General features: G+C 33.2%; 1 protein-coding gene across 1 annotated transcript; it reads left to right on the forward strand.

Moving 5' to 3' along the window:
• The first annotated feature begins 1,068 nt into the window (after positions 1 to 1,068).
• On the forward strand, positions 1,069 to 2,953 carry LOC149564030 (uncharacterized). The gene is made up of 2 exons (XM_089824095.1): positions 1,069 to 1,197; positions 2,141 to 2,953. Exon 2 carries the CDS (start codon positions 2,170 to 2,172, stop codon positions 2,902 to 2,904), a length of 735 nt encoding a protein of 244 aa, XP_089680221.1. The 5' UTR covers positions 1,069 to 1,197; positions 2,141 to 2,169; the 3' UTR covers positions 2,905 to 2,953.
• Positions 2,954 to 9,405: the final 6,452 nt, after the last annotated feature.

The raw sequence follows: 9,405 nt of genomic DNA on the forward strand, positions 1-9,405 counted from the left end.
GAATATTTTTTAAATTACATTTATAGATTTTGACAAATATTGATAAACAAATTGACATTTTAATTTTATAGTACATGAACTCTTTTGTGCTAACAATATTTTAGACCTTAGAACATTCTAAAAAATATTTTGTAAAAAGAAGGCTTTTGAGAAAAGCTAGCATCATTACTTTTGTGTTCTAGTTATTGATTTGCTCAAACTTCTAGATGTTACATATCCTCTTTTGATTGGGCTAGTTATAAATAAGGCAATTTACTTTAATTTATATTGTCATTTTTCAATAATATACTGTAAATTATTTTTGTTTATGTATAATGGCACTCTTGAAATTGATTTGAAATTGAGTTCAATGTGTAATCTTTAATGTTAATGTAAGTAGGGAAAGTGTAGCCAATATTATATAATTTTTTCCTTAGTAATGCTTTTAAATCTCTAATTGTCATTTAATGGAATTTGAAAACATATATATGTTAGCCATCATTAAAACTAATCACATATATGCCCACCTTAGGAAAGGGCTCTATAATCAATTTAAATGAGAGGAAATTTTTTTTCATCTCAAACAAAGTTGCATTGCTACTGTTGGAGTCCCTACTTAATAAGATAAAACTATATCTCCGACAGGAGCCTAGATGGACAGACCTGTCTGCATCAACTCCTCACTATTGACGGCTCTATTAATGGTAATCCGAACGATACACTGCGATAAATTTTAATTTGTATATTATACTGGTAATTTCTATTATTTTTGACGTCTTTCTGTATGCTTTAGGTGTGGTGTTTTACTTGCTAGAAAAGAGACCAGCTCTGGCTGAACAAGCTGACGCTGCAGACAACGTTCCATTGCACTTAGCGTCAATAAGGGGTAATCTGAAAATCGTGAAGGAGTTAGTAACAATAAGTCCGCATATGGCTCTGAGAAAGAATAGGGATGAAATGGTTGCAATTCACATCGCAGCGCGTATGGGTTACACGGCTATAGTTCGTCTCTTGATTAAAGTTGTACCCCATTGTATAGAAGTGCTTGGGAAGGGCAACAAGAATGCCCTCCATTTTGCTTTGGAATATGGCAAGATTCGGACGGCAAAAATTCTGCTGTCCCAGTCCATGGACTCTTCGTTTTTAATCAACCATGCTGACATTAATGGCCACACACCTTTGCACCGAGCTGCAGCTAGTGATGAACTGGCTCTCGAGGTAAAATAATTGTAGTACTTGTAAGCTTCATAGATATGCTCTACTATTTTCACGATATGTGCCATTAACGGGAAAATGTGTTGGAATTTTAAATTTTTCGTTGTCCTTAGAGCCAAGCTCACACCTCTCAGGAGAACAGGAGCAAGTAAGTGCAGCCCCAACAGTCAGAAAACAAAAGAGAGGGAATAATTTTTTTCACTCCACTTTTTCTCATTCAATAAGTAAGAGAGCAGCATAAGGGGAATTTTTTTCAGATTTTATTCTCTGTCTATGATATAGATTTTACAATAGTAGGAGGTGAATGTTTGTCTGTTGAGTGGTGATTGCTTTAGGCAGCCAATGTCTATGCTGAGATTAACGCAAGAATTTGTTGTTTTTAATAATTACATTAAAAATTAATTATTAACTATATGTTAAATTTAAATTTAATTTAAAAATACCATTTTGATGCCAGCATAGATATCGCCCTATTTCGTGAGCTCGAAGAAGCTCCAGGTTGATTGTATGCAGTCGCCTAATTGTACAAGTTTGATCTGTCCTCAGCTAACACTAGTAATTAGTTTTATTTGTGTCAATTTTGTAGTTTATTTTCAATGGTAAAAGTTACTTTAGAGTTTGATAGAAGAAAGAAAGCAAATTTGATTACACATCTTGAATTCTTTGATTGTTTATTTTTTTGCTGTCTCATCTCCACTATTCCACCGTACATTTTGTTTAATGAACAAAACAGAACAGCAAGTCTCTGTTATTACTCTGCTTTATTTGGGAATTCTAGTTTCTTGACAATATGCACCGCTTGTATGATAGTCTTTTTTAGTGTAATTAACGATTTGAATAAGCTATGTGATTGTTGATATTTGTTTTAAGTATGACAAATTGTCTAGTTGATTAAAAAAAGCAGCAAATGAATGAAAAGAGTACTGTCTTGTGCGTTTATTTGCAGACGTTATCTCCAATGCTAAGAAGATCCCGATGGAACGTAAATGCGGTAGACGAAAACGGCATTCTGCAATGGATGTTGTGGATGACAAAATTATTCTAATGACCGGCAGGTTCCACAGGTTGAAACTTCGTCAGCATGGTGGTCACAGAAGAGCATGGATGAAGTCTTTGCTCAAGAGGTTTAGGCCGGTATTTGAGGACTCCCAAAAGATGGATAGTGAGTTTGACACTCCTGCAAAAGTGGGTAGCAAGAATAAAAAAGAATCCGGAGACCTTTCAGTTGTTGCAACACTTATTTTTACTGTGTCATTTGCAGCAGCCTTCACGGTTCCAGGAGGACTTCAGAGCGACAACGGCATTCCCTTGCGGATGCATGCCACTGTGCTTCGATGCTTTATCTTAAGCGATGCTCTAGCTTTCTGCTTTTCCATACTGGCCATGCTTATGTTAACAGCCAAATATAACAAAAAACAAGCGGCTTCATTTTCCATACCTTTTGGCCATTATTCCTTCTGCGTATCTAGTCTAACATATAAGAGAGGCGTTCGCCAAATTGAGTTTTTACAGAATTGTATTGCTTTCAATGGGCTAAATTTTCTATTCTATGCGATCAGTGCTACGATGATTGCCTTTATCAGTGGTGTATATGTTGTGGTAGCGCCCACTACTTTCTGGTTGGCAATTACGGTCTGTGTCGTGGTATCAGCCGCAGCTTTGTTAGTCCTTCCCTTTATTGTAGCAGGCAGGGAACGAATGTTTTCATAGGCTCCTTCCAATTAATTCTAATGAGATAATTACAATGTTTCAAGCTAAAGTTTTCGTGCATATATTTTTAAAATCAATTTAGACCAATTTCCTGGATATATATTGATTTTATTTAATGGAAAAAAATAGAAATAAACAATTGATAAGAATGAATTTATTATCTCCGAGTACCAATAACACCTCTCAGACCAGCGACAGGTAGACGTAGTACATCGTCTGCAACACGGATTTTAAAAAATTAAAATATTGATATATACCATAAACCGAGAAAAACGAACATCGGAACATGGAAGCGGTCCACCCTTTTCAGTGCATTACACGTCACATAAAGCCTGCGAGGCAAATTTGATAACATAAAGAATATCCGGTACAGCTGAACCGAATATTCATAACGCCATTGGTAATATTTATTTTTAAATTAGCATATCATATATGCAATCTCCAGGCTCGACAATGTTAAATTGTAGGGTAATGAATAATCCACGTTCATAAAGCATCTGAAACATAAAGTATTTTATTTTTTCCTTAAGTTTAATAATAAATTAATAAAGTATACATTTTAATTTTTTATAATATATATTTATTAATTATTTTAGAGTAATATATTAAATTAATACTGATTCATTTAATATACAATTTTAAATTTTTAAAATTATGCTACAAATTTAAGATATTCACAATTCAAAGTGTGATATATATATAATTTTAATAACTAAAGTTTAAAGTTAGAATATAATTTTTTACTTTTAAAATTAAATTAAATTTCAAGAGTTGTAAGATACTATGTTTTCTTGAGAACAAGTTTCTCAAGCTCCACAACTTTTGCATAATATACTTAAATCAATTTAATTTTTTTAATATTTATTATAATTTAGTTTAATAACTTACATATTTAAAAAATTATATGAACACATTAAGAAAATATCATATTTTCTTATTATCATCACGAAAATTGAAGTTTTAGAACATCTCATAAATATATTGTAAAGGTTTTATCATTTAGTGTCTTAATTGAATAGTAAATTTCTTGTTATATCCTTTATTAATAATATGATTTTATAAATATAATATTTGCCAACTATCTATTTATACATCCGTGGAGTCTTTCAATACACAAATCTAAAATATGTTTTCATATACAACACTGTCCCTAGGCTTGTGAGTAGATTTCAAGATTTGTATATACCTTTTTTGTAACAGGTATAATTAATATGATCGCCAAACTACTATGATAACTGTTATTTTATCAGAGACCCTATGATAACTATCATGGAAATATTGTTTTAAGTTCCTTATGAGCTATGTGTATATATAAAAATTAAGTTTGAGCTTAACAATTAGTCCAAGTATTCTAAAAATATTGTGCAATTTACGTGTATATTTTGTTACTTTATTGTAGTCTTTTATTGTTTTCAAACAATTGGCCCGTTTGTTAGCTGAAATTACAATGGAATTGGCATTCAGAATTATAAAAAAATTCTAATCTATTGTTTGGGTTTGCACAATTGGAACTAGAATTGGAAAAATGTAGAATCCGGTATCTTGATTTGACCCCCCCAAAAAAAATTTCAAATTCCTTCAAAATACTTGTTATTTGGAATTCTCGTTTTAATTCCCATTTTAAATCCCATTTTTTGAAAATGAGGATTTCAACTAAAGCAAAATTTAATTGGGTTTCACATCTGGATGCCCATTTAGGGGCACATATTTTTGCTCAAATTTTTTAAATTTAATTTTTTAAATAGGGGTGAAATTTTGCGTGGTTACTTGCTTATATGTTTTTTGTGTGTGGTTGTTGATTCATTCCATCAATACATAGGAGACTCCTGGTATTTTTTACATTTGACCATTTATTAGCGTCATTCTCCACTAGATCCACAACGTGGTAATCAATGTTTTTTTGTCTAAAAAGGCGAAGCAAGGATGTTGTGAAAATGAGGAGCTTGGCATTTGGTTGAGAATCTACCTTCAATTTTACCTTCTACTCTCTATTTTCATGGCGGAGGATTTTTTTCTACCCACCCACATTCATTGTGAAGGAGAAGAAAGGTCATTTTGATGTGTATTTTGGAAATCATTTGTGCGTGCATTACTGATTCAACTGGAGACCAGTTGAAACACAATTAAAGCCTTACCTATGGCAATGGTGGTGTTGGTGAGAATCATAGTGAGTTACAATAGAAATGAAAAGGGATCTATTTCATTTTTACAGTTTAGAATGGGGATGATCTATCTTTTGATCTACAATTTAAATGAAAAAGATTATTTTCTAGTTACAATGAGAGACGATAATTTTTTAGATTTCTAAATCATTAGAGCATATAAATTATCTTGTAATTCCAAGATGCAAGAATCATTTAATTGTGTTATTTTGCATGTTATTTTTGCTAGTATTCCAATTACACAATGTGCAACCAAATAGAGGAGAACTATATTCTCACAACGAATTCTTGGTCAACCAAATAGTCCCAAATTGAATTCCCTAATCATAATCTAGATTTCAAATTCTAGAATCCCAAAGCCAACATTCTGAATGCTAATGCTTAATTTTATATTACAGCAACCAAACGAGCCTAGAAATTTGGACTGTACTCCTATAATTGCTAATAGGAATACTTAGTTTAAGTTAGGTCCAAAAAGCACATTTTTACGTATTCTTATTTTAGTTTTATTTATTTTAGTAAACATAAATTTTTGGGTTGGTGAATTTCCCATCAAATTCTGACTGAACCAAACAAGAATAGGAATATGTATCCCTATTTTCTATTCTAGAATAACTATTCCAAAATTCTAGTTCCAATTCCCATATTTCTATTCTGGTAACCAAATGGACCGTAATGACTTGGTTTTGAATTTTATCAGCACTTTTAACTTTAATTTAATAAAGGTTCTATCTATTTTGTTTTCTTTTCTCCTCGCTCGCTCTATCACAATACTCTAAAAGGTCCATTATTTTTCCTTTATAATGTTTCTATAACAAATCACCATTAACTAATAATAGATTGTCTTTTCAAAATGAAAATGAAAACTTACAAATTAACATATATTTCCCTTATATTAATGTCATTTCAATCTTCCTTTCAAAGGGCCATGTATTTAATAAGCTTATGAACCTTTCAAAATTCTACATAATTTAATCATATTTAATAAAGTTTACCATTTTGTTTGAGATAATTTCTTTTTTTAGGACATGTAAAGCTAATAATTTGTAGCTAAATTTACATATCCAGATAGAAAATAGTTCAGAATGATTTGCAAGGACTAATTAAACTAGCACTTGCACCTTTGAAGGGTGCAAGGGTTACACCAATAGTATTATTTATCTATTATATTCTTGATCTAACTCATTTAATATATTTGAAATGTCTTATGAGGATGTATGATCCATAGCACTGATTGCATCTAACCAATGACTATTGAAATTTTCTAGGTAGTCAATCAACTCGGTAGTCCTACTCTAACTCAAATATACTTAACTATGAAATTTCTAGGAAAGCTTAAGAACTCATCAATGTATGCTATCTAGAACTAAACTGATATTGGAAAGAAACTAACTCCAAAGATGGAAAAGACATAATCTTGAAAGAAAGCATGGAAATGGATTTCTCTTGAACTTCCAACAACAATATTATTATCTTCAATTCACAGTTTTGAAATAGGGGAACAAAACTCTATTCATTCCTTGATTTAATTTAGACAAAAGAGAAAACATAAAACTAACATAAAAAGAATGGAATAGAAAATAATTGACACAAAATACCATTCAATTGTCTCTGCAACATCAAGTATTTCAAACTAAAAATTAGCCAACCATTTATTAATCTTTTGATTTAGTACATATAGGATTCTGAGATGACCGTTACAAAAAGGGACTCAAATTGGTTCATCTCCTCAAAATTGACAAATGGAAAGGAGACAATTTGTCAATTAAAAGCATTATATCTAAATATGAAATTGTAGGATATGAATCACTTCTCCTTCTTTCCCTTTTTAGACTTTGTCTTATAGGCCTTGGCAGTGACAATGGTTTGAATCAATTCTTCATGTCTATGAACATATACATTAGTGTATCTCAAAAGCCACTTGGAATACTCTCTGGCTAAATCTTTGATGACATTTAATCACTCCTGTATCTCCTCCATGGCCACATATACACACCCACCAAGTTTTTGGAGTTCAAAAACTATGTTTTGGGGACCAGAAGATATCTCCGTCAAGCCATCTATATAACTAGAGGATTTCTTTTGAATGATTACCACTCTAATGATCCCCTTTCCTTGTCCACTATTCTAGGAATATGTATGTAGACCTTTTAAGATTTCATAGCCTCTGTCTTAATCATTTTTCACTTTGGCTTCTATTTCTTTAAGTCCTTCCTCTATTGTCAAGATCATTTCAGATTTGAATTGCATGCTCTAGAGCCACTCAAATAGAGGCTTTTAGTAAAGAAATATAATCTTTGCTCTTAACTTTCTCTACTACTAGGGTGGCTTGATTGGCTGAAATATTGTCCTTCTTTGTTTCAGGCCTCAGTATTGCATTGTTGATCTGCTCTATAAATGCAAGTGCTTCTACCTTGAGTTTACCACTCCACTCTCTTCCAATCTACCAAAAAAAAATTTCTTTTTGTATCTAAGATATGAGTGCTTGAACATCAATAGCAGTTGGATCACTGGTAATTGACATTCTAGAGATGCTTGCCAATGATGTGACTAACTACTTGATAAAGCCATTGATTTCATGAATTTATGACTTTTGATAATTTAAGGCTTCCAAGTTGTCCCTCTATGACATCATTTATTAACTTCCATGGGCCAACCTTGGTGTGATGTCTGGCTTCCCCAAGATCCATAGAATGTAGGGAAAAATCATCTACACACATATCTTTGATTCTTCCCTCTTTAGTAGGTTTGACAATTTCGATCATCAGATGCTCTTTCTCTAGATCTTGTCCAAGAAATGTTAAGATCTTCTACTTTTTGACTTTGCTTAGTGTTGATCCAAAATAGATAGCCAAAGATAAAGTCACTAAATATTAGGAACTCCTTCCTCTTTCCTTTTCATTTTTCTATCTAAGGTGTACTCCAACCATGACTCTATGCTAATAACCTTGGATGCAATCCCAAGTGTGTCTATACTAGAAACATCTTTCTCTTGACCAAGTTCAATGTTTTTGTGACTAAAGAGAAAGGATTATTTGGGATCTGTGAGATGAACTATGAAGATTCTAGGCCTTTCTCTACTTCTGTAGTCTTCTTTGTTGCTTCATCAGATTTAGTAGACTCACTCTCCCTACTTCCACCATCTCCAAGATCTACTACTTGTACTTGGGGACTACTTGGAAGGAGTAGTGTTGCACTCACAGATGGGATTAGACTGCTATGGGGCAAGAGAGCAAGTGTAACTGCACCATCTTTTAATTCCTCCACCTTCTCCTTCTCAACTTCTGTTAGAGTGCCAATTATAGGTAGAGGGCAATCCTAACAAGTTTTGGCCAAGGGAATGCCTTTCTGGGGAGGTTGATCACCTCCATCTGATTGTTGTGCTAGCCCTTGGGTAATAGATAAGGTTGCAACTGATGTAACACCTTGGGAAGAGGAAGCCACTACAACATTTGGGGAAGCTTGAGCGGATGTGCTTTTGCTCCGACTCCTCTGAGTTGTGGTCCATTCGACCCATTTTCCATTCCTCTTGTGGATTTGAACCATCATTATATCTAGCTCTTCCCCATTGCCTTCATAAGGCTCTGAGCTTATTGGAGTGCCTCTGAGCTTGGTCAAGTCAGTGTTGCTATACATATTCTGGCCATCATCCTCTATTCCTTCTACATCAATGTTGAATCTGTACATTTTCACCTGATTGATTGTTAATCTAGCAAAGGATCGATCTTAGCTCTCAAACTCATCCTTGCAATTAGCCCAGTAATCCTCAATGGTGGTGATATGTTTAATCACACTTCCTATTTGTAGAACATCTCTGACATACCCATTTGGGTTTAACATGGTCTCAAGACTTTGAACATGTCAAACTTATACTTCATCTCAAACACCTTCAACATATTCTTGGCATCAAAGTGGGTGTCATAGCTAAAAGCCCTCACCTTCAACGAGAATTCACATCCTTTCTTTTTCAAGATCTTGATCAATATGTTCACTTTAATGGCCTACCACACAATCTTGATCAACATGAGCATGTCACTGGGATACCTTGTTAGCTTCAAAGGGAAACCATCAAAAGCTACGAGATGCAAATAAGAAAATGATTAGAATTGAATGAAATAACTCCCAAACTAGTCATTGGCTACCATGGCTTAAGGACTCAAAATCCTTTCTAGAAATCCATTTAGTTCCTTTCAAATCCTCATACTGAATGCATCATTTACTTCCACATACTCTACATAGTTATTCTGCAATTGTATGAATAGATAAAACTCATAAGATTTCACATCATTAGGAAAATTTTCCACTCTTGGGAGCTTGGCCATAGTTGTAATGAGGCTAA

The sequence above is a fragment of the Cupressus sempervirens genome, chromosome 4, assembly GCF_028749045.1.
Source record: "Cupressus sempervirens isolate cs-2001-9-10 chromosome 4, ASM2874904v1, whole genome shotgun sequence".
NCBI lineage: Eukaryota > Viridiplantae > Streptophyta > Pinopsida > Cupressales > Cupressaceae > Cupressus > Cupressus sempervirens.

Coding starts and splice junctions, on each gene's coding strand:
- LOC149564030 (XM_089824095.1), top strand. CDS start 2,170: ATGGAACGTAAATGCGGTAGACGAAAACGGCATTCTGCAATGGATGTT.